General features: G+C 39.8%; 1 protein-coding gene and 1 pseudogene across 2 annotated transcripts in view; one reads left to right on the top strand and one right to left on the bottom strand.

The window, feature by feature from the left end:
* Snap25 (synaptosome associated protein 25) overlaps positions 1–26,669 on the bottom strand; it is a 71,085-nt gene that overhangs the window by 18,352 nt on the left and 26,064 nt on the right. For both annotated transcript variants that reach the window (XM_021155437.2, XM_021155436.2), the window contains exons 2-4: positions 8,009–8,142; positions 5,900–5,941; positions 459–507 (exon numbers count right to left, since the gene is read on the bottom strand). In XM_021155437.2, the coding sequence (XP_021011096.1) occupies positions 459–507; positions 5,900–5,941; positions 8,009–8,080 (163 nt within the window). In that variant the 5' untranslated portion in view covers positions 8,081–8,142. The remainder of the gene's footprint in view (positions 1–458; positions 508–5,899; positions 5,942–8,008; positions 8,143–26,669) is intronic.
* On the top strand, positions 21,848–22,334 carry LOC110307141 (annotated as a pseudogene).

Raw genomic sequence — 26,669 nt, 5'->3', positions numbered from 1 at the left:
ATTTAAGAAATCTCTGTAATGACTTGAGGACCCAAACTCCCAGATGGTCAGGAGCAGTGCATATTCTCACATACTATATCCCATAACCTTGATATTAATTGGAAGGAAACCAAATTCATTGGGAGACTAAGGTGATAAGAAGAATATGTAAAATTCTCAGTCCTGTCTAAAATATTGTCTTTTAAGAAATACACATAGATTTTGCTTTTAAAACCTGTTATAAACGTACACTGCAGAGATTGCAGTATCATTAATTCAGTCATGAAGAAGGCCCTGACATCTCCACACTCAATATTTTCAGAAAAGAAAGAAAATTAGCAACTGAGCTTTCTAGAACTCTTACGTTCATATATACACGTAACACATGCAGACTGCCCATCTGTGGGTGCACAAAAAACTTAAGAGCTGCAAATTAATTCAGATGAAGAATTGTTCTTACTGAAGAAATCTCAACTTACCGCCTTGCTCATCCAACATAACCAAAGTCCTGATGCCAGCATCTTTACTCTACATCCCAACAATGGTAGCAAAGGTGAAAAGGAGTTAGAGAGAGAAAAGAGAAAGAGACATCAGTGAGGAGACAATTATCCCTAGAAATGGAACATGGAGAAGAACCAAAGGGAGACAAAAGGGAAGAGGATTCAGGAGCTGGGTAGGGACCAGGGGGAACTGGGTCAAGGGTGACTTTATCAGTGACTCTCAGGGGACTCACGAGGAGGCATGAAGCACATCCTTCATAGGGTGGGCCTGGGTCCTTCAATACAATAACTGTGCATTGGAATGCATGTACTTAATACCATACAATCTTTATACCTACACAATAAAAACACTACAGTTTTCATTACACAGAAAGCAACATTTTCACAATTTTCTAGACTGATTTTTTTTTCCCTGGCAAGTTTGACCCAAAAGTGCCCATTTAATAGCCAGGGCAGGGATGCCTCATAGGAGATAAATAAGGATGTTGGAGTCCTGGTACTTAGTTAGGTTCATCACAGAAGGCAAGAGGCTGAGAGGTACAGCTCTAAAGGAAACTGACTCTGTGGAGAGAAGCTCTTCGACATTTGGTAGATGGAGTAAGATCAGAACATACTTTGCTTTGAAATCCACAGTTCTGTACGATGATTCAGTGTGAGAAAAATCAGTTCTCTCCATGATCGCTGCAGTTTTTTGTTTGTTTGTTTGTTTGTTTGTTTGGTACATCAATCTTTAGAAACACTCCTCATCTCACTTCATTTTATCCACATAAACCAAGACTACCTAGGTTCTTAAGAGGCAAGCAGGGGAGTCAGTGGTGGTAGAAGTGAAGATACTGTCTTACTTGATTTGAAAGTTTCCATGTCTTTTTTTTTTTTTGTTTTTTTGTTTGTTTGTTTTTTGTTTTGTTTTGTTTTTTTTGAGACAGGGTTCTGGGAATCTAACCTGCTCTATTGTATACTACCGGTGACACACACCAATATTAGAGATAAAACTACAAAAGATATCTTGAAGTCTTTCTTTAATTACATTCTAAGTGGATATCCCTCTATTTTAGTCTGCAATTTAATGATCCTTTGCCCCTTTCTGAATTTGATAGCCATTGCTTAAGAGACAGTGTAACAAAAAGCTTATTTAGGCATATGGATATGACTGCAGAAACATCTTAGAGACCATTTTCTCCCCAGAGATCCTGTACCACTCTTCTGGGGACAGAAGATGGATGGAGAAAAGCTGGTGACTTTTGATAGCCCAGTTCTCAGTCTATTTATATGTCATAGCATTCTATGAGATACAATGAGTATCACTGATTTGTTTCATGCCATACAAACATAATTTTCCAATTTTTCCAATTAGATGCTGCATGTCCCAACACTAGAATGACTCATTGAATTAGTTGGAAGAAGCAAGAGTGTTTGACACTGTCCCAGTTGGGATAACATAAGCAGAATGTGTTGGCCTCAGAGTCAAGAAACTTGGGTTGTGCTGTAAGGTTAGCTGGTGGAAATAACATGTTGGGTTCAGTAAATGAGTGTAAATTGCATCCTGCTCATGAATATTGTGTTTACCATTTCCTGCTATGTGTCTGAAGCAAGGAACTTAACCACTGAACGTCCCAACATCCTTTGGGTTAAAGACAGAATATCAAAGCAGTAGTAAAATGTGGCTGTAAGTGTTAAATAAACTAACATATATTTGGTTATGATGGTGATAATGATGGCTCTAAGCATATGGTAGATTCTCAATAAGGGTATGAACTTAAATTTGGTTCCATTATTTTGCAGGTGGCTTCATCCAATAACTGGGTGGTTTTTAGAATATCTAGAAGATGGCGAGGCAGGGATAGGGAAAACACTTCAAAGGGAGAAGAATATAAGTCTCTCCAGTTCCTTGAAGAGTTGTATGTGAGCTTGAGAATGAGAGGAGTGACTCTAGTTTTACCTGAACTCAATTCTTTGTGTTTGTGTTTGGTATGGGAGACAGCCTGTCTAAACTGAGCTAGAAATATTTCTGTTCATTTCTTTCTTTTGTACAATTTCATTTTTCATTTTTATTTTTAAAGTGTATTGATGAATTTAATTATTTGGCCAATGAACCAAGCCAGTGTTTATAGAATTTTTACTGATATCCTTTTGGAATGCTTTCATCACATTCCAAGACATCTGTCCTAATGCCTGGACACCCTGCACTCTCTTGAACTCTGAAGGACTTCACATCTGTTTAAAAACAAAACAAAACAAAACAAAACAAAACAAAACAAAACAAAACAAAACAAAACCCTACTAACTTGATTTTATGGAATTCTTTCTACAACTGTATCTGTTAAATGATTTTCTTTTTTATTGCCAAAGAGCTTTGAAAGAGAAGCTGGTATAGAAAGAAAAATGATGTAAGACATTCATGAAATATTAGTGTTTCCATAACTATTTCAGGAAGGCTGTGCGGTGCCTTCAAATCTGCCTACCTAAAGCAGCATGGACTTTTCTGGCTCAAGTTTCATGGCCTAAGATGTTGGTATGCCGATTTCATTTCTGCATATAGCATCACCAGAGTTAACCTTTTTGTTTTCAAGTATTTTCTCCTGGAGGACATTTTAATGATTCTATTTTGAGATTTAATTCTTTAATTAAATTTAATTCTTTCTTTTATGCTCCCAAGGCACGTATGACCTTGAATTTGAACATATATTTACATGTTGGTTTCCCTGCAATGAATCAATTTGTATTTTCTCTCCTATCTCCAGTGTTCAGTATTACATAAATATTTGTTAAAATGTACCTCTCAAAAGTAAGTGTCCAACTCCAGGATGTGAACTGAACGCCACCAAATCTCTAATCTCTGTACCAGTCTCTGATACTTGGATTTTCTGAAACTTTTCCACTGACCTCTGAGTTTTACATCATCCTTGAAACACTGATGGTGACTTCTGTAAAAGCCAGCCCTCCCGCCACCCCCAATCTCCACTGCTGTCACACTCTAGAGTTTATTAGTGATAGTGTGAAGTTGTGCTTCCATGGGAAGTGGACTATTTGCCTTAGGGAGACTTCTCAATTCTAGTACCTTTTCTGACTTTGAAACTGAGTTCAATAAAAATTCAGTTCAATTCATATTATGTAGCACCAATGGACTTTGGGGTTGTGTGTAAGATCCTGGTATTTCAAAGCTCATATTTTCCAAATGATTTCTGCCCTTGATGAATATTTAATACTGATTTTCTTTTAAGAGAATTTCCTTTTGGATTGAAAATCAGAACATCATCTGAATAGCCAATCCCTAGACATAAGGAATGTTTCACTATAAATATACAATGACCCAAGAGAAAGAGCAAACCAGTCTACTCTAATAATGCCTTGCTCAAAAGTTTCTAAGCATGAAATGTCTAACAGCCTCTTCTTATTTATTAGATGTATGAGATTGAAGCCATCCCTTTCATCCCTTGTTCTAAGATGCAACTTCATGCTTGATGGAGTAACAATTTACAAGAAACAAAAACATCATTTGAGTGTCCTACTTCAATCAATGGGACTTTTATTCTTAGAATAAATTAGAGAAGAGATATTTTTGCAAGATAGGCTGACATTACTTTCATTTTAAGAAGACATACGAGAGAGAAGGGTCCATGTACCCAAGACTGTGAAGCACAGAGGGCCAGCTAAAAGGGGTGCATTCTGATGCATTTTAGCCATTGCTCACAGTCTAGGCAATGTTTCAACATTGTACAACTGAGCAAATCGGAGACATCTTGATAAATGTACATCATACATGCAGGCATGTACACAAACAAGTGAAAATGTACATCATACATGCAGGCATGTACACAAAAATGTGGAGGCTCTGGTTGTAAGTTATGAAGTATATTTTGATAATAATACTGCAGCATACAATAAAGTAATTGTGTATAATAATACAACAGTTAAGTAGTGAGCTCCCATCTAATCTCAGAGCTCATGTAAGAATGTTTCAAGTTCTGGCTCCTTTTGTTGTTTCCTGCAACATGTTGGAAAATAACACATTAAGACCAATGGCCAATATTCTTGAATTGAGGCTACTTGCCTCCTTTTTTTGGCATTTACACATTTTTGCATGTACAGTGTCCCAAGAACAGGGCAAGAGAGATATTTCTCTTCATTTAGAATAGAAAACTGCTCTTCTATGCTGCTGAGACCCCACTATGTGGGGGCCAATTTGTGCTACAGTGTAAGCTCAATTTGTCACTTTTGAAATAACAAACTTTTCCTCCCAGAGAAGGCATCATTACATCTCCCCACTCTTCCTGTGGTCATTCACCTTTAGTCACATTACACCCTTAGGCGAAACACTGCAGCTTCAGCAATAAAGGAAGACAGCACTGGCTGCCATGGTGTAAGAGGCAGCTACTTTTTCTCTAAGCCTTTGTACAATTTATCTTTTTTTCCCCTTCCCTTTCATGTCATTGCATAAGCAATTCACAGAATCATGGGGTGGGTGAATACGCTCATTTAATCATTCTGCCAGAGAAAGCCCAAGATCTCTAGAAAAGATAATCACACATGAATTTATACATTGATAAGCAGTCACATTCAAACTGTGGCTAAAGTGGCATCTTGCTGAATAAAAACCATTAGGCTTGTTTTATTATGTTACGATAAATATAGTCCAACCCATTCTTTTCTTACTCCATCTCTCCCAATGGGCAAGTTCAATTAATCCATTTATTCTTCCTGGTTGACTGCTGTTCTACCAAATTGGAATGAGTAGGTTTTATTGCGAATGCTCTTTTCATTCCATTATTGCTTTCTGCCCTATTTTACCCATTTAAAAATAGTTTGGGATTCATTAAGCCATGCATTACAAATGCTTTACAAATGGATGTGCAATTCAGAGTCGGTAATATAAAAGAACTTTTATGTTTACTTAATTGGTCTGGATTTTTCTCTTTGTTAAAGATTTTTTCCTATTTCTTCATAAATTTTAGTGTCCAACACTAAATACAACAATTTCAAAAGATGATATGCCTGCATAAATACATATTTTTGTAAAGTTATAAAAGTAGCTGGACTCAGAACAGAATTTTAGATAGGTGGAATTTGTTGCAACAAAATTATTACAAATGAACATTTTATGTAGGTAATTCTTCCACAAGTTAAGCACTGTTCTGTATGCTTCCAAGGACCCTTTTTTTGTGACTATTGGGAGCAGTAGCTTGGAAATGGTGGGTTTCTCCATACTCTTAGACTCTAGAGGTATCCTGAGATGAACGGCAGTGAATACCTCTTGATAATTAGCTGACAACTTAATGACATTTCCAGAAGTTTCTGGATTTCTGATAGGCTTTGTTAGCATTGGAAGCAAGAGGGGCATGGCTTCAGTAAAATCAGTAGGAGCTGGGAATGAACATGCCAACACAGGGAGCTAGTTTATGTTAATAGAAGCCACTTCTTACCTCTTCAACCAGCTGCAGCATGCGACGGGTGCTTTCCAGGGACTAAGATGGAAAAACATAAACACTGTTAAGGGCAGGAATAAAATGTTAGGAAGATAAAAAATACCTTTTTTCACTTGAGAAATACAAAGGTCCTTGTCACATATTACTTCAACTTGGTAACCAAACACAAAATGTCTTTCCAGTTTCAGTCTCTTGCCTATTGGGCTTTCTACATGATCAGATTTCCTAAAGCCATCACATGAAAGCTTATTGTCATAAAACTAAAACCATATGAGTTTGATCTTGGTATCAAAGACAAAGAAATCTGTAAAAATCATTTTTGCATGCTCTGGATGCACAGAAAACTCTCTTCTACACTCTGAGCGATACTTCATCTTTCCTGGGCTAGGGATATTGAATTTTAAATGTAAACATAATTTTTCTTGAGATTGTAACAAGTTTCCTTTACAGCTCCTAGAAACACAACTGGAAGTTGTTATCGATACAAATTAAGCTATTGCCTTAGGGTGAAGAAAATCAAGTAGGTTTAAAACAGTTCTAATTATCTTCATTCTTATATAAGGAAAAGCATGAAGAAAATGCTGAGCTGGCAACTGCTCCTCCGGGCACAGCATTGCCACTTTGTTCTCAGTTCCTTAACATCGTTCCAATCCAACAGCCAGTGTGATTTCTCAGAGCCATGCTTTCAAATAGAAACTTATAAGGAATGTGAAGGATCTGAATTTTTGTTCTCTCTCTCTCTCTCTCTCTCTCTCTCTCTCTCTCTCTCTCTCTCTCTCTCTCATAAAAGGTCTATCAGCAGTGATGTGCTGGCAAATGTTTAACTGACTCTCTGGAAAAACAGAAATACATTTATCTACATTCATGCTTATTGCTGCTGTGCTGATATGAAATACAAAGAGCACAGAGTTGACACCTAATACAAGTGTGCCTAGCGACAACTCCTGTGTAACAGGGGGAATCTCACAGAAAGACCCTGTAGATTTTTGGTGTCATCTGTCTATGGCTCACCATCTGGTGAACTAGTGTGATTCCAACATGGTCAATGGAATGGGATAATTTCACTTATGTTCATGAATAAGAAGAAAATGAAGTGGTGAAGATGTAGCTTTGGAACTAGATTCATTAGAAAAGAGACAATGTTCTTGTTGGAAAAAAAACAATCAGGTTACAACTAATGAAGGATTTCCTCAGTTTTTATATTTAAAAAATACTTGTATGATTTGAGAGTTTCATACAATATATTCTTATTATATTTACCTCCTCAATCCTTCCCCCTAACTCTTCCCAGATTCCCCCAACTTTTCACCCCCAACTTTGTGTATTGTTTTCTTAGTGAAATCGCACAGACAAGCATACTTTAAAAGTTTTATATAATTATTTATATTTTCCCTTCAGTCTTAACTCTAGGTAATCAACAAAACAATCAATCAAGCCATTACTGGCAGAATTTGGCAATTCTGGGTTCTAAATAAGTCTGGGTGCTAAACAATTGCTTTCTATTTCATTTCTGACTCCAGTGGGCTCTCTCTCTCTCAGTAAAATGGCTATTAGTAGTGATGTGGTGTCTCTGTGGGTGAGATTTACAGCAACATTGGTCTGTGGGCTTTCTATTCCTTATATGCAGTGAGTGTAAATTACTCAAGAGCATAAATAGCAGAAAACATGTGCTAAACTCACTAGGTAGAAAGCAATGAGTTTTGAGCACAGTACCATTGCGTATCTATCTATCTATCTATCTATCTATCTATCTATCTATCTATCTATCTACCTATATTCTATCTAATTTTCAGATTATGTACTTCAGTTTTAATAATAGCCATGTTTAACAACCAGTTGGGAAAGTTCCTAAAATTGTTAACCTTCAGAACTGAATTAACTACAACACACTGTAAGACATCCAAAGACAAAACTTTTCCTAAAGGACCCTGTCCTCTTAAACGTTTTAAATGACAAGTCAAGAGTCTGGGCCAATCAAATCTTTCTAACCTGCAGACAACTTAGTCAGAGTAAAAGAATGTTCTTTTTTCCACCTTATTTTTTATTTTAAATTGAGACATTAGAAGAAGTCTTTTTTTTTTTTTTTTCAGAATCTGAGTCCTTTACCTCATCAGCCAGCTGGTCAGCCCTCCTCTGCATCTCCTCCAGCTCATTGCGCATGTCTGCGTCTTCGGCCATGGTACTGGTGGGGGGTTGCTGGGCGCTTGGGCCAGCAAGTCAGTGGTGCTTAGTTAAAGAACCTGGGAAGAAGGAAAATATGGGCGCTTCTATGAATGTGTGCCACCTGGAAGGTATAAGCACTACACTGTCCCCAGGGTTCAGACAGCTTCTAAACTGGAAGCCAAATTCAGACAAGAATCAATAGAATTATGTCAATTCTCCAAAAAGTGCCAGGAATGGATATTTTTTTCAACCTCATCACAGGAACAGACACATATTTACATATGATTTTTCTGACAGTTTGTATTGTAGCCCAGGTTGGCTTTGGGCTAACCATCTTTCTGCTCCAGTCTCCTAAGTGTTCTAGGATTCCAGGTTTACGAAGACACATATGGCTTCATCTGAAATATTTTTAAAACAGAAACCATCAAGGCTTGGGAATGATGAAGTGGGGAATACAGACAATTATAATTGACATACTAACAACTTCACATATTAATTTGTATAGTTTGAGAAATTTTGTCACATGCAATATACTCAGGAACCCCACTATTCTAAAAAAGAAAATGAACCAATCGATTAACCCCCACATTTTCACATTCTCCTTGTTATTCTACCTGTTACTCTCAATACCTTCCCATGTCCAAGAGACTGCTGATCTCCTTTTTGTCACTATTGCTGGCATTTCTTAGGATCATGTATTAATGAAATGACTTCGCATGCACTATGATTTTCCTGGCTTTGTACTTGGTATAATTATTTTAAGATTTACTACATTTATTTTTAGCACAATTATTAGACCATTACTATTTGTTTGTGGGTAGCAGGGCACCATATTTAGAAGTATCTAGAATTGCCATTAGAGGTTGTCAAGATTGTGTGCAGGTAAACAAGTCTTATTCCAAAGTGGAGTGAGTCCAGGACTTTAAAATGTGACCAGCCCACTTTGTGGCTATCCTTGACATTTCACATGAAACAAATGCAAGTAAGAGGACACAAATTGTTCCAGAGCACCCTTCTTTCTTCCTTCCCATCCTTCTCAATTCTCAAATACTTACTTAGAGTACTAGGGATACACTGATGAACAAAAAATGTGAATGCACCACCTCTATATAACTACAGTTTAATTGGAAAGAAGACAGTGAAGAAATTCTAAGTACCAGAAATTAGAGTGCCAATGGGAACATAGTCAGCTTCTGTCAGGGAATCATGTCCCCAGAAGGGACCAGAGGAAGAGTGTGAGATAAGTATTTGACCTCACACCAACATCTTTGGGCGGTACACTTGTTGAAGGTCCAGGCTTGTGTCCCTCCCATGTTTGAGATAGTCAAGCATACAGTGGAATTTGTCTTTCCTCTTGCAGACTTGAATCTTGTCTTTGGAGAGTGAGTGCTTACCTAGGAATTATGTATCTAGTCTTCACAAGGAGAGGGCCACATGGCTAGAGATGGTCCCTAATTGGAGACAATGTGTGTCCCTATCAGACCAAGCGCATTCAGAAGCTGGTACTGAACTCCCATCTTCTCCTGTCAATGAAAACAGGGCAAGGAAAGAAGGCTTGAGGCACAGGATAGCAGAGGGTTCTCTGCATCCTTGAAGAAAGGAAAGCTGGCTGCTCACTAGCAAGACTTGTGAGTCTATAGTTAAGAGCACTCATGCCATGGGTTATGTGACTGGATGTGTATGACACTGTTATGCCATTATCTCAGATGATAAGATGGAATTTCTCTGTGGAGGGGAAGCAGAGTATAAGATTAGCTTTCTGCATTGACCAGCTCTGTGAAGAAAGTCTTCTCATCGAAGGACTTTAAATGGCAAGAATGTTAATGTGAATTAGAAACTTTGTGGCTATGGGCAAGATTACTTCCCTCCCTGAGCATAAAGCTCACTTCTGAGATTTTATGTCACAGGTGTGTCAAGGATAGAAAATCCCAATTAGCTTTGTTTACTAAGGGTGCTGGGTTTTAATATTCAGATAGCCTATTTGGGTAAAATATCCTCATACCTTTGAGAAGAGTAGAACAAATCTAGGCTCTGTTACCTATTCTTCCTTTAGTAATGGCTGACATCAGGCACACTGAGGAGCAGCTGAGCACTGGTCTCTGGGAAACCAGCAGAGTGGAAAGGTGCTGGTTTCCAAGCAGCAACTCTCTCAGGACTGCCCCTAGGGAACAAGCAAGGGCGTGCCTGACCCTGGCCTCCTTCTTTGTGAAGAGCTGCTTGCACTTTCTTGTGTCATCTCCTCATTCTGGTATGGGAACTCCTGGTGTGGGGTGGGGGTTGGGAGCATGAAAATCAGGAATAGAAGAGTATCTACCACATGGCTTCTCTGTCAGCCTGCCACCTGCCCATCAACCAAGCCCTGGCAGGTTGCTGGCAGCCTGGAGCCAGGAGCATACAGCTGTTCTTCTCCTGCTGAGAATAGCAACTTTGAGAGATCACCAAGGAAACGCTGTAGCCGGGAGTGTGTGTGTGTGTGTGTGTGTGTGTGTGTGTGTGTGTGTGTGGAGAGAGAGAGAGAGAGAGAGAGAGAGAGAGAGAGAGAGAGAGAGAGAGAGAGTAGTGGCAGCCCTCCTGATGAGAACCACTAGAACAGCTACTTGCTGCGATGTTTGTTGTTCCCATTTGATAAATTGCCCCTAAAAACCCCAAACCCATGCATGACTGCATTCTAGGAGACAGGTAGAATGGTAACTAGCAATCATTGCACTAGCTGAGAGGATGTTAATAATGAAATGGAATTACTCAGGTGGCATGGAACAAGTGTTACTACTCCTGCACATACCTCAGCAGGTGGCGTTCCCCAGAGGAGCAAGGCCCACATTAGTCAGGGAGGATACAAGGAAATAGTCTCTCAAAAGCGATTCCTGGAGCTCTGATATAAGACACTCACCTAGTCATTAAAGACCCTGGCTAAGAATCTCAAATCACCTGTGCAGAGTCTAGACCTTACTAGGTATTCACTTCCTGTTAATTGACTCTGGGATGAACACATATGTTCCCTTTAATGTTCCAAAATCAGCAATTTTTAGCTTAAAGTTTAAGACCATCCTTCTGTAACTCTTGCAAAAGTTAGCATCATTAGAAAGCTTCTTAATGATGGCTGAGTCATTAAAACCGAAGAGGTTCCAATTTGCTCGGTTTGAGCATCCAGGAGGTGTGGACACTATTGTTCTGCAGACCACAGTTGGCCTACTTACTGCTACAGTGTCAGTAAATGTCACTAGGTACTGTCAAGAAATGGCTTTGTTGTTAGCCAAATAGGACACTAGTCTGAATAAACCAATCAAGGGCTCTGTAGTAACACAGCTCTCACCTCAAAAAGCCCAAGAGACAGTTGATTCTAGGTCTAAATTTGAGTGATCATAGTCCAGGAACATGGGCTTAGGTCACTGAGAAACCCATAGTTGTAACATACAAGCAAGTTCATGAAGTTTTTAATAGTAAAAGAACAAAGAAAGTTATAAATCAAGGCATTTCTCAGTTCCATTAGTGGAAACATCAGAGATGTGGCTACATTCAGTGGGAGGAATCTGAACAAAGGCTGGGATGTTATCTGATAACATCCTTAACTCTGACTGGTAGAGAACAGGGTTTCCTTAAGTTAATACATCCCAAAGGTTTTCACCTATTTATGTCTGATAGGGAGGTAAACAAGAAATGGCTTTTTAGGTGGATAAATACAGCTGAGAAATTTAGTTAGGCTCTGGACCTAGAACATTCCAACCACTCCATAGTCCTTGACATTTTATCAGTTTATCAGCCTGTATAGATAGCTTTTTTCCAGTAATTCTCATCCCTTCACTTTCCTATGAACCCAAACCAGCTTGTTCTTTGTTGCATTGGATTTAGGCTAAGCTGACTATCTTACCCTCATTTTTCAATGGTTGACAGGGTTTGAGATGAAGAAACCATGAAATGGAAATTGTGATACTAAAATCTCAAGATGTATAATAAAGTTTTCTTTGAGCATATGCTTGTCTAGTTGTGAATCCACTGTCAGTGGCTTCTTCCATGCCATAAGGGCTCACAAAGCTGAACATATTTGCTGGCTGGCTCTTCAAGAAAGACACTTGTGGATCGGAACAAAGAAACACAGGCAAACAAAACCAGAAATCCTTGAAGATTAGTTATCAGCTTCCCCTATCTGCAGAACACTGCATATTTACTACAGATGAACACTGTGTAGGCTTTTTATTTCCTGTTCAACTTTGCCTGCAAAATCCATTTTATAAAGCTTCCCATGGTGTTTCTTGGATATACTCTAAACATACTCTAAAATAAGAAATGAGGCATGAAGTAAAACTACAAATTATAAAAGTGAGTCTGCGTTTGATTGACTATGCCTACAGAGTTTTAGGAATTCAAATCAGATTTAAAGCTTGAAGTTAATTGGGAGGTGATGTGGTGTCCTCACAACCTCCTAAAGACTCTACTTTCTGTGGTCAACCACAGACGAAGGTGCCCAACTTCAGTAGCAGCATTGGGCTGTTTATATCAGAAATAGACACATCTACATGCCTACCACTGTTCTGGTACACAGGGCAAAGTTGGCAAGTTGCTGTAATTATTCTTTGGTGTCAAGGGAAATTGGCAAAGCTCTCCATTTGTTACCACATGCAAGCATATCTGGAATTCATTAGAAGGGTGGTACGGTGTTACAGTTTGCATCTGGAATGGAATCCCAAAGGCCTGTGTGTTAGGGGTTTAGCCTTTAGCTTGGCACAATTGAGATGTGGTGGGACATTTAATAAGTAGGGCCTAGAGGAAGGAGTTAAGTCATTGGGAATATGCATGCAAGGGACTATGCATGCTTGGTCCCTGGTTAGTCGTCCATCCCCTTAGCTTTTGCTCTCTCAATCTCTCATTCTCCCTCCCCTTTCTTGATTCCTAGCTTCCTTTAGGTAAGCAGTTTCTGCCTATGTGTGCTCCTAACATGGTTGGGTGTTGTTTCAGCATATTCCCAAACAATGGGGCCAATCAATTGTGGGATGAAATCTATAAAACTAAAGATCAAAACAAAACTTCCTTTTCTCTAACTTGATTGTTTCAGGAACATTATTAGAGTGGCAGTACACTAACACAAGAGGTAAGTGAACTTTGGGAAGATTGCCCATCTGTTAAAGGACTTATTTAAGTGCAATAGCATAAAATTGCTTCCCACCCCTGATCCTACTCTCAGAGATCCTGGATCAGGGAGGAAGAAGTGAGTGTGGATATAGGAGCCTGTGGTTTGATTTGCAAGGTGGACAGAAGTGTGGCTATCATGCTGTGAACACGCGACAGGAGCCCCTTGCGGATGGAGTAAGAAGCTAGTGATTGGTTTCTTTCTGTTTCCTCTTTTAATTAGTAAGACAAATCAACAAATTTATATTAATCAATGTCTACTATCTGAATATCACAGAGATCTGAAACATACATTTTGATGTCTCCCACTGCCAGCCATTTGAATGAAGCACCTCTTGTTTGCAAGGAAGGTATGTTTTTAAAATCAGTAAGTTTATGAACAGAAATGAGAAGAACATAGGGACTTAAATCAAATCATGTTGAGTAACACTCACAGAGGTTACTCCTTCATTTGTACTCTATTTAAATATTGCACAAACCTATGGTGATGCATGTATGACCAGAAAACTACTTAGAAGGAAAGACTGTCCCTCAGCTGAGGTATAGGACAAATGTGGATTATTTTAAAAGAGAATACTGTCAAAGCATTTTTATTCTCAGAGCAAGTTGTATGGATATTTTTCCTTTTAATTAAAACCCACATACTATTTTGTTTTCTAGTTTCACTGACATATTGTCAAATGTATAGTGATGAAATCAGGCCATCCTTCTTTTTTGGGGATGGGGTGGGAGAGGTTTGAGACAGGGTTTCTATGTGTAGCTCTGGCTGTCCTGGAACTCACTCTGTAGACCAGGCTGGCCTTGAACTCAGAGATCCATCTGCCTTTGTCTCACAAGTGCTGGGATTAAAGGTGTGTACCACCACTGCCCGGCATCCTTCTTTTGAGATGCCCAATTTTCACAGACTTCAGCCTTCCAGCATCATTTGCTTCGAGTGAAGTGAAGACACTATCGGAAAGGATTCCTAGAGTCTTTAGTTGTGTCCTGCTCTCTCAGAGGGGTCAAATTAGCTAATTTCCCCCAAGAAAAACTTTATTTTGGAAAGCTATTGCAAGATGGTTATTAGAAAAGCACCAGGCACTATCTGTTTCCCCAAATGCCAGCTCAGCCCTGTTCTGTGGGCTCTAATGCTGGAGACTAAGTGTGGCCTGATGATTGCCCCTTTACACATGTGGAGATGGTTAAATGAGGCTTATGTTTTAATTCTAGAACAAAACTCAGAGCAAAGAGTCCTTTTGACAAAATGCAGTTGACAAGTCTCTGTTCACCTGTCAGTGCTGGTTACACTTAAATGTAAGGTCCCCTTTCCCCAGCACCCTTACAGAACAAAGCTAAGCCAGCTGGAAGTTTAATGTCCATTTCAGTTGGTATAGTGGTGCATGCCTTTAACTCCCAAACTCAGGAGACAAAGGCCAGGAGGATCTTTATGAGTTTCAGACCAGCCTGTTCTACATAGTGAGTTAGTTCCAGACCATCCAGGCCATAGTGAGTTCCATTGGTCTATGTCCCACCTGTAACCTTAACTACAAATGGTTCTGTACCTGCCTGTTCCAGGAATAATAATCATATCTTTGTTTCAAAAAGTTAATAACCACCTCGCAATCCTACCTTTGTTTCACAAGAGTTGTTATGATGACCTCTATATATGGTGACTATCTGTTCTTATGACTACCTTTCGATCATGCCTTTGTTTCAGAAGGTTGTTATGCCTAACTTGTTATGTTTATGTTCTACTCTTGTAGACCACCTGTCATTTGCCTACCAAATTGCCCATTTGAAACTACCTACCCCTGAGCCATAAAAAACCTTGTCTTCCTCACACCCAATGCTGACCTCTCAAACTCTACCTTAGTGGAGAAAACAGCCCATGTACACAAATTTTTAAAAAGCTTGCTTTAATTAATTGCTTGTTTTGATTAAGTTGGCTATGATGATTTGGGCCCATGGCCTTTCTCTTCTCATTTTGGTGGTTAACAGTGGTTATCCATTATGTTGCTACACAGTGATTCAAGNTTTCGGGGTCCTTATTTTTCAATATTTGTTTCAGCTACACAGTGATTCAAGGTATTGGGGTCCTTATTTTTCAATATTTGTTTCAGCTACACAGTGATTCAAGGTTTTGGGGTCCTTATTTTTCAATATTTGTTTCAGCTACACAGTGATTCAAGGTATTGGGGTCCTTATTTTTCAATATTTGTTTCAATATGATGATGTGTATTCACACTTTGGTACCGTGAGCACACAAACACAGAAGAACAATCTCATTTGTCAACTCCAAACATCTCACAAATGCCTCCTCTCCCTCAGAATCTCTTAGGCACTATCTTCAGAAACCTATTTCCTTTTCAAGTCTGGCCCATTTACTTCTCATACTATCCTACCAAACACCATTCCTGAGTTGAATTCTCTCTGTATACCTGATCTAAACACAGTTCTGATCTCCATTCTTCTGAGAAGGGAAGCTTGCCTCTTCCATGAGCTCTGTCAGGGGCATAGCTGATGATGGGTTGCTTTGGCTTGGGTTTGTTCTGTAAGAGTGCTGGGATGGAAGGCCTTACATTTAAATGCAACCAGCATTGGCATTCCTTAATTGCAAGAGGGCAGTCAGCCACAACTAGTACTGATTATGACTAAATATCTCCTTTTCAAAAATGCCAATGTTTCTTTTGTGTATTTTGCAAATGTGGCTAAGTGAGTATTTAGTGCTATAGTTTGTATTCTGCAATGATTCCCGGTTGTTTGCTTGGGAGCCAAAGCATGGCAGACTAATTGACTAGGAGATGGGGCAGACAGAACAGAACCCTGTCTCACTTATCCTGATCATAGTTTAAGCAAACCACAGTTCATTCATGGAGGTACTGTTTGCTTATTGAGTATTACATGGGTATAGCCATATCTAGCATGCAGCTATAGGCAAATCACTGCCTCTTAGGGATGGTTTCTGAAGGCTCTAGTAAGAAGCATTTTGGTCCAAGTCTCTGTCCTCTGTCTTACCTGTGAAGGGACAATGAAAGTGCTCTTTTTCTAAATATTAGCTTGGTTCTTGGGTCAAGGGCTAAAGCCTTGCTACAAAAAATAATTAAAAATTAAAAACAGAAGTCTTGCTAAGCTTTAAATAAAAGGATCCCATTCAAGAGTGATGAATGAACTACATGCAAGATTGAACACAAAAGACCCCATTGTCTTTCAAACTGAAAATTTTCTGTTGTCACTTGACAGAGTCCACAGTTAGCAAGATGTTTGGTGTACTTGGGTTCACTATTCAGCTATGGAAGTTGGCTAGTGCAGCGTTCAGTTCCTCTACTCTGTATTTGTGGGGCATTGGGCTATATACAGACAGTTTGGTCTCCAGTCAAGCTGAGGTGTGGAACCCTGGGACCCTGTGGTGATAACCTATATGGGACAGAAGGAGTTTCATGTCTCCTGGAACTCAAGGCTCTTGTCTAAGTTACCACCACCACCCCCGCCCAGGCCCCACAGGAGAAGCATGGCTTTTAGTCACATAGACAATGTCCCAAGCTTCAGACCTTCCAGCTAGACTCCTCCCCAGTTACCTAGCAACAGTATACAAGAGGGGCTGTTTGGTCCCTCCTCACTCTCTTGCTCTTACTCCCCTTACACTCTCCTCATCCTCTTCTCTCCTCTCCTCTCTCCTCTCTCTTCCTCTCTCTCACTCTTACTTTCTAGCCTTTCTTCTCTCTCTCCTTTTCCTGTTTTCTCCTCTTGGCCATGGCCGCTCTCTCTTTCTCCCTCTTTTACCTTCTCTCCTTTCTCCCTGCCTTTCTACAATAAAGCTCTAAAACCATAGACTGTTTTTGTTCATCAAGGCTCGCTGCACTTTCTATTGCCTGTGTGGGAACCTCTCACCCCTCTGCCTTCTCTCCCATAACCCCAGGGCTACAGGGCCCCCAGTCTGCCCCTTGTCCACCCCATCCCCTCACCGAGTGGGGTCAGTGGCTTAGATGCCCACCAGGGGCCTAGTGGAAAGTGCCTGACAGCCCTCCCACATCCACCTGCTCAGAGCATAGGAGGAACTCTGGCTATCCTCCTCCCCTCTTTCCCCTCACCCCCTTTAGTTCCCACAGGTATTTGTGGCTCCCTAACCCCTTAGCATCACTTGCACCATCCATGACTGTGACCCTTTTTTATAAAAACTCTCCAGGACTGGCTGTTTCATTTCATTCACTAAGACCTGCAAATGCCCTGGACTTTCAATATTCTAGGAGAGGCCTGCAACTGAGGAAGGGTATATAACACCAAAGGCCAGCCCTAAAACTGCAAGGTGCAACATGCTTTCCAGAGGGTCCTGAGGACTGCACCAAGGCTGGGACCCCAGCTGTAACAATGACTCTTTTGTCCATTTTTGTCCTTCACCTGTGCCTTTCTCTCATTGTGTTCCCAGAATACTTTCTTCATATATCTCTTGCACATTAATCTTTGTCTAGAAGAGTGTTACTATTGAACCCAACCTGTGACAACCTCCATTTATTTATAAGCTATATTGTATTATATATTCCAGGCACTTAAAATATCAATAAATCATTGCATCAGGAAAAAAATGAAAAAGGAGAACATTTTTATTCTAGCCATGGTAAGAAATGTGTTAAATCTGGGCTTGATTTAATTACGTGAATTAAAGATTGCATACCCAGAATATCACAGAATGGCCAGCTCATGAAGGTTATTAGGTCAGTCATTTCCCAAATGAAGAAAGGAATCTCAGAGAGGTGAAAGAATTTGATGGAAGTGAAAAGCCACCCAGAGCATTATTATTCTTGCAATGCTCAGTCTAGAGCCCTACTTTAAGAAATTTTTGGCAAAGAATGGAAGGGACCTGTCTGCTCTCATTTATTATCTTCAGAACACTATGACTGAGGCTGTTGTGTTCAATGCCTTTCCTGCTGCTCCATTGATCTTGTAATTGTGTGCTATCTGCCACTGGCTCAGAAATGATGGGGCTGAGGCATCATGGAATGGATCTTTTAAAACTGTAGGGCAAAATAAACCCTCTCTTTTTTATAACTTGATTGTCTCTGGTATTTGTTACAGTAACAGGAATCTAACTAATATTTTGGGATTTCATTGGATTTTGTACTAGGATTGTATCTGCTACCTAATAAATATTTGAATTAAAAAGAGAGTCCATGAAGAGTTTTCTTGTCTTTATAAAATCACATCTAATTTCAAATTCATGAAGAAGGAGAGCATAAACTTTATCTCCCATAGCTATGTTTTCTGTAATAATTGTGGAATATTACTCAACTGGCAGAGAACAGTCAACAATAGAATCCAAGAAGAAAGTCCCTAGCACTGGGAAGAAGTACTCTATGAAGCGCTATCAAGACAGCATCACACATGATGTTGATGCTACAAGCACACATTTCTTCCTAAGAGTGGCTTTCTTTGTAGCTACCTATTAACTGGAACTCATCCTTTATCAAGCTCTTCCACAGACCACGTGGAGATTAGATCTTGATAAATTTAGATCTTCTACGTACTCTTTTTTTTTTTTTTCAAAAATGGAAAATTCAGGCCTGGGGACAGAAAAAAAAAGTGCCAAGCTAATTGATATTTTTTTCAAAATAATTATTTCAGTCAATAATGGAGATTTATAACTTTTACCATCAGTTAAAATGTCTCCCACCCTTTTTTGGCTTTGTGATAATGTGTCTCTGCTATGTCGCTCCTTGAAATCAAGACTTTTGCACACAACCTCTCTCCATATAAAGTCCCTGTACACCACCCTACCGTTACAGTTAAGGCAAGAGACTCACTGGAAAGTTATTGACTCTGGAAGTGAATTCATTCGACACAGAGCCGCTTTAAAAAGCAACAGGCCTCGCATATATTGTAGCATTTTTTAGACCATTAAGCATTTGACACAAAGAGAGAGGACATAAAAGGAGTCCCAGCCAAAGAGTCTGGAGTCTCAGCTAATGGCAGAAGGGCTCCAAATGATGATAAAGTGCCCCTGAAGTGATTGTGTGCATCAATGGGGGTCGGAAGACCAATTTATCAAATTAGACTTCCCCCAATCTCCATTCGCTTAAGATAAGCCACTGGTGTGATTGTAACTGCTTCAGTGTGCAAATTTGACCTCCCAGTTATGCAGTTTGTCATTTGCTGTCCTTAACATGGAGAGGGTTTAAAAAGCACTTTAGATTAGACCTTGTGGGCAAAGGCTGGAACATTTCTGTAAGTCACACAGAGAGTATTCTCTTTAAAGACGGGAAGCTTTCTGTGAGAGACGATTTTGATTGAATCTGCCGTCAGGGAGAGCTGTTTATCTCCTATCTCCAAATCCATGTTTGACCTTGAGTAGTTTTAAAGGCATTAGGTTCAGAAGTTTAACACAGAACTCTCAGGGGAGTATAGAAAGATTGTGTCAAAGATGAGTCTAACTCTCCAGTGAGGAAAACCAACAAGATAGCAAAGCCAGTTTAAAGATGACCTGTATATAATGCTGGGATAAGATTCCTGACCCAGATATAGACTTGGCTGATATCTTGTAGGGCTGTGACATGACAGCTCTGTATTTCTTTGGTTTACTAGATGGAAATCACAAACACTAATCCCACATTAACAAACATGGATTTCATAGAGTGTGGAAATTATTGGAATTATTTTCTTTAACTTTTTAGTAAACTAAAGAAGGGGAGTTGGCCAATCACCGAGTCCATTTGACAGTGCTTCAGCATGACAAATGGAAAAATATGCATAATGTTTCTCAGGTTGACTCTCTTTCTAAGGTTGTATGTAAGGTCAAGGATACAAGCAAGATGATTTCACTTTGAGTACTGTGTGGCCGAACCTAACAATGGCTGCCAAGTAACTTGCTTGTTTTTAAAAAATGGCTATCTATGGTGTCTCAGAATGTACTGTGTGAGAAGAGGGTTGTTGTTTGTTTGTTGTTTTTGTTTATTTTATTTTATTTTACTTTTAGGGTTTTCAAACCTGAAAAGAAAACTGAAAATCTCCTGAGAAGCTTTAATGAAGACCCACTGCTGGGTCATACCCTGGACCGATTCTATAAGACTCCCTGAGAATGGGTCCCAGAATGCATGTGGCTTATTTTAAATTTGATCAGGAAGCTTCAATGTGCATCTGTGCCTGTATGAGATCGGAGAGGGGCAGAAACTTATTTTTAAATGTGGTCAAAACTAACATGTATTACCCGGTTTTTCTTCAATTATCAACCCTTTTATGAGATGTTTCATTAAAAATTGATCAAATATGCCACTTTAAAGACTGACCTGTGGCCCATCATAGATATAAATTTATGGCTTATTTGGTTAATCTTATTGGGTGTTTAGTCCACCTGTCTGCCTCCCTCCCCCCTTTTCTTTTATGTTGTAATGATAAACTATACTGCCACAAGTCTATGTACACAGAGACGCCAGCACATCCTGTATTATTTCCTTATCCAATCCATGAGAGTAGACTCACAGGCCAAGGAACATGAGTGTTTAAAAACCTCTGACACTATTTCATGGAGCCTTGCCAGCTCACTCCTTTAAACTCATGATTTCCTTATGTTTTATTTTAAAAATATTTTGTATGACTAGAATAAATAAAATTTTTAATTAAATTTAATTAATTTTTCCCCGACATTCCCCTGCCCCAGTGTTACTCTTTAGATCAACTTTTCTAATCGTGGTAACTGTATCTTTTGTATAAGTGGGAAAAGTCCAAAGTCTGATTTGCTATTTTTTTGCAGTTCCTTGTCATTAAGACATCTTCTCATTACTGCCTGATGCTTGCCGTTTAAAACAGAGCATGTTGTTAAAAAAAAAAAAAAACAAGCAAGCAAACAAACAAACAAACAAAAACAAAACCACCCCCCCAAACCCAAAAACCAAAAAACAAACAAACAAAAAACCCAAACAAACAAAAAACCGGGACTTTGCACTTTGAATAGACTTGAAATTTGCCTGGCTAAGCTTGAACTGAATCTATCAGGTTACATTCTTATCTAAATGTTAACAATTATTGCGTCTTAGAAACACCTCCTTCTAGTTTTAACTCAGGCTCATTTATAGAGCACTCATTAGTGTTGAAAACAACCAGAGCTCAGCCTCCCTGAGATGCCTTTAATCTGCCCACAAGCAGCTTGTGGCTTTGTCTGTAACAGCCAGCCTCTATCCATCTGCTCTTGTTAACCTCCACAGCTTTGCTTACACCCCAGCATTCCCTACATAGAAAGGGAACTGCAGAGCAATGATTACTAATTCTGGATTCAGTTGGACCTATTTTTATATATTGTTGTCACCTATCTATTTATTTTTTCGTAAAATTAAAAAGAACTCATAATCTCATTGTTCTGTGCTTGAATTAAAAAAAACATTTTATTTGACATGTCTGTATCTGTGTGTGGGAGCATGTGTGTTAAAGGAGAACATGCATGCACTTACATACACACAAAGACTTGGAAATTCAAAATTGTCAAGGGAAACAGTATACAGAAAAGGAGAAAGGCCTTTTTAATCTTGTTCAAGAAAACAGAAAAAAATTTTCCAATGGGTGAGGAATTTAAGCTTTGTCTTCTATATGAGTCCTGAGATGCAATGCAGAGAAGGTAGATTTAGATTTACTAAATCATTGTTTAAAATGAGTGAGGTTTCAGCTGCAGCAGCCATCATCTTCCAGTAACTCGCCAAAATGAGCAACACAAAAGGAAAGAGGAGAGGCACCCAGTATATGTTCTCTAGGCCTTTCAGGAAACATGGAGTTGTTCCTTTGACCACACACATGTGAATCTACAAGAAGGGTGATATTGTAGACAGCAAGGGAATGGGCACTGTTCAAAAAGGAGTGCCCCATAAGTGTTACCATGGCAAAACCCGAAAAGTCTACAATGTCACCCAGCATCATTGTGAACAAGCAAGTTAAGGGCAAAATTCTGGCCAAGAGGATCAATGTGTGGATTGAGTACATCAAGCACTCGAAGAGCAGAGATGGCTTCCTGAAGTGGGTGAAGGAGAACGATCAGAAGAAAAAGGAAGCCAAAGAGAAGGGTCCCTGGGTTCAGCTGAAGCCCCAGCCTGCGCCACCCAGAGAAGCACACTTAGTGAGGACTAACAGAAAATAGCCTGAGCTGCTGGAACCCATTCCACATGAATTAATGGCCATATACACAAAGAAATAAAGTACCCGGACTGCAAAGTGTTTTCCTTAAAAAAATTAAAATTAAAATTAAAAGAGTAAGCTGGTTACACATGTCTATAATTCTAGCACTTTGGAGGGAGAAAGATGCAGATCCTTGGGCTTGAGGCCAGCCTGGTCTATAGAGTGAGTCCCAGGACAGCCAGGGCTACACAGAAGTGAAATTCTGTCTTGAAAAATGAATAACAACAACAACAACAATAATAATGTTATACTTCTTTAGCATCATCACTCTAAGTTCTGCTTCCTTGAATCTGAGACCCCCCCTCACTGTACTTCCCCTATAACCCAGCAACAGAGAACAAGTCTTGCAAATGGTTTGCTTCAGAGAAGTCCCACCCCACAGCCCTGCTCTTTTGAAGGATACACTACAGAGAATGAATAAAATTAAGGATGTGGCCAAGTAAACAGGGACCACTTGATGAGCCTTTGAACAATCTAACACAAATCTAGCACAAAGTGCTTTCTTCTATCTGTGTCTGTGAAACCAACCAGACTTTTAGAAACCTAACTGGTTTAGAAACCATTAACCCCCTTAGACTTATGATTTAGCCAATACTAACAGTCAAGATTATAGAAAGCCCCCTTTTCCTAATGCTAGTCTCTAAGCTGCCTTGGTCCCTCCAGGGAGGGAACCCTCTTATGTTTCAAGGGCATTGGGTAGCAAATATTTATGTTTAGCATGCAATTAAGTCTGATTCGTCCTTTTACTGCAAATAAAGGAGCTATCTGAAGCTTTAGACCACTTGTGCTTGATGAACTGGTGGAGAAAGCGAGGAGCCTTTCCCTGAGATCTCTGTGGCACAGACAAAGCTGCACCCATGTGCAGCAGTTCTTGAATCAGCAGCACTTCCCAGGATACTACAATGCTCCCTTTAGAAGTGAGGCAAGGCAGACCTTGCCTTTGGGTAATGGATGTTTTCCCAGATAATTCTCAGTAACTTTTTAATGTCCTGAATGACCCAATACTGTTTCAGCTCTTAGTCCCAAAGTGTGCCTGAAAAGCCCTGGGATGAGTACATTGATTAAGCCAAGGCCCATCTGTCTGGAACTTTAAAGGTTGCCTCCCCTCAGGATTCAGCAAGCTGTTTTCAGAAAGGCACTTCTCTAATGGGACTTTAAGAGAGACATGGTGGGCCTCTCTCAACCCTGAGCCAAGAGTCTCTGTGCAAACAATTTACTGAAGGGGTTCTCCTAGAGCCGACCAGGAAAGCAGATGAGAGAGTAAGTCCAAAGAAAGGAGGTCAAGCAAGGTGGATTCCCTGCATGTGGCTTATCTTGCAGGGAGCATAGAGCTCTAAGCTCTACTTTACACGCCACTTAGAGCATGTCCTTCAGTAGAACAGGAGCTGAGCTTCTGTATGTTCATATCAGTCATTAGCTAAGGACATTTGGGGGGCACATAAACATGCAGGCACTTCTGGCATTGGGATGAAATAGCTCCCTGTGTGAGGAAAGTCTTAGGTTGTTTGTTTGTTTGTTTGTTTGTTTGTTTTCCAGCAGCAAAGCCTACAGAAGCTATGAAGGAGGCTGACAGGCAGTCCCAGGGTATCTCATAAGGGACCTGCAGGGCTTGGAACAGGAGTTCTCCAGGGACTCTTACAGCTCAGGCTGTAGGGAGGAGCCATCTTAAAAACAGGTTCATGCCATCTGTGGGCTCTGTGGGAACATGATGACACATCCTGTAGAGGGATCCCTGCCAGGCAGCAGGATGGAAGGCCTGGCCAGGTCACCCTGCAAACTGCCTGACTAACCCGCTGCGGGTACCAAACCTTCGTTTAATGCCCAGAGTGCAGAGAATATGTAGAGAAGTTTGTTTTTTAATCTCATCGTACTGCATATATAGCTGTCAGATAACTTGACTCAGTGTCCCCAAGCCTACCTTTGGAATAGCTGATAGCATGCATAAAAAGCAATCATGTTGACAGTTTTTAAAAACCCTGATGAGAACAAGAATGAGCACTGGGAGCTTAGAAAGCATTGCTTGGGTCCTTGTATGTGGTAGCACATGCTAAGGCTTTCAACAATATTGTGTGGCTTCGGAGAAGTCATATACTACAGCTCTGAACTGGTGGAGGGTCTAGGAGAAGGTGTGAGTGTGTCCCACGCTGTCATTCCAAAAGGCAGGAAGGGCTGACTCTAACACACACATCCTTCCCTATCTAGTCTTTGTTTTGATTACAGGCTCTTGGGAAAAGCAGGTGTTTGATTCCTGGCTTGAACTCAGAGTGTGGCAAGGTGAGCAAGTTACAGATAACTTTAAAGAGCTTCACTCCTGCCTGTCTGTGAAAACAACCAGGCTTTTGAAAAGCTGGAAGGGTCATCACACTCTTCAAAAGCCTACTTTGGGCTTCTGATTTAGCAAATGCCAACAGAGCAGACTTCCAGGTCTTTCTCATTTCCTAACTGAAGCCAATCTCTCAGATGTCCTCAAGCTTGGGGGAAAGGGACCCTTCTATGTCACTTAAAGACTTTAAGTGGAAAATGCCAAAGACTGGCAGGCCATTATTTCTCATTAGCCTTTTTAATTTAAATGAGAGTCAGCCTAATGTCTTTACTATCCTCAGTTTTATAGGTAGGAATGCAAGGCTAAGAGGGTTTAAATGCATAGCTCTGGGTCCTGGAGGCAGTAAGCCACAGAGCTGCAGAGGTGGGAAATGACTCCAAAGAGCCAGAATTCCTTACTTAGGTTAATGTTAAAAACACTATCCAAAATTTAAATATACAAGACAGAAAATCATTTTTTTTCATGGTGTTGGAGCATTTAATACCTTTAGACTTATTCAAAGACTACAAAGTTTTCTAAGATATGGTTTTCTTCAAATATCTGTTTAATTGTTTAACTGTCCAGGTTCACCTTGTAGCCCAGGTTGCCCTGGATCTCAAGGACTTCCTGTCCCAGCTCTTCAACTCCTGGCCTTACAGGCAGGTGCCTTTATCCAGTGATTTACTATTTTCTTTTTTTTTAAACAGCATTATTGTAGTATAACTGATATAAATAAGTGTGCATATTAAATGTAAAATCTCATAAATTACCATGAAGCCCTTGCCACAAGAAAATGAATGCATCTATCATCCCCTTATAGTTATTACCCTTGCTTCTTCTTAATCAGAGATTAGATTGTAAAGGTGGATATTTGTTTACAGAAGACTAAACAAATGAGCTTGACCCTTGACCCATTGTAGATATAAATGATTTCTTCCTGGTTGAAAATACATTGTCAACAAGATCATAGTGCACTAATCTGCTAGAAATTGTCTTAATAAACTTATTTCAATTTTCCTCTCCTGACTGACTATAAATATTTGTTCCTCGGATACTCTGCGAATCTAAAACAATCTTTGTCATATGCTTATTACTGATTCATGTAAAAGTCATGATCTAATTCTTTAAAAATCATTCTTTGCAACAAATAACCCAATTAAAACTGGGGTACAGAACTAAGTAAAGAGTTCTCAAAAGATGGAACACATCAGACTGAGCAACACTTAGCCATTAGGGAAATGCAAATCAAAACTACTTTGAAAATTTGTCTTCTGCCTGTAAGAATGGCCAAGATCAACAAAACAAATGATAGCACATACTGTGAGGATGCACGGAAACTGGGACACTTATTCATGCTGATGGGAGTACAAACTGGTACAGCCATGATGACAATCAGTGTGGAGTTTTCTGAGGAAGCTGAGAATTCATCTACCTCAAGATCCTTTTCAGCATATACTCAAAGGACTCCACATCATACTACAGAGAGACTGGAAACAGTTTGTATGTCCATCAACAAAGATTCACTCTATTACTAGTATCTGGAGAGTACTCTGCATACTACTAGAAGAGAAAGGTAGTCATCAATATTACCCAGCTACAAATTCTGCAACAATAAAACAGTGGCCTACCTCCCCAAATATACTGATGCAATAGTGGCACAAATGCTACGTGTGCAACCAACCACTTTCTGCTTGGATTTAAGGTCACTTCATGAAAGGGTACTCATACCTGATTCTGCTAAAGTTCCCAAGAACCTGAGACTAGATAAGTCATGGGCCTAGGAAAAAGCCTAAAACCATCAGTCTGCCAAAAGAACTTAGCAATAAAATAACTCCTAACTGCATGTTGTTATGCTTGCTGATCAGAACCTCACTTAACCAATTTCAAAGAAACTTCTTCTTTCAGTAGATGGGACTGATCACTGGGCAATGTGCAGAGAGTGAGAGACTTTAGAATATTCAGCTCTAAATGGAGTGTTCGTCAAACCCCTCCCCCAAAGTCTCAGGGATTTGTGTGGAAGAAGAGGCAGAAAGAGTGTAAGAGCCAGAGGAG

This window comes from Mus caroli, chromosome 2 (assembly GCF_900094665.2).
Source record: "Mus caroli chromosome 2, CAROLI_EIJ_v1.1, whole genome shotgun sequence".
Classification (NCBI taxonomy): domain Eukaryota; kingdom Metazoa; phylum Chordata; class Mammalia; order Rodentia; family Muridae; genus Mus; species Mus caroli.
The sequence above is the reverse complement of the archived record's forward strand: the minus strand, read 5'-3'. Positions and strand labels throughout refer to the sequence as shown.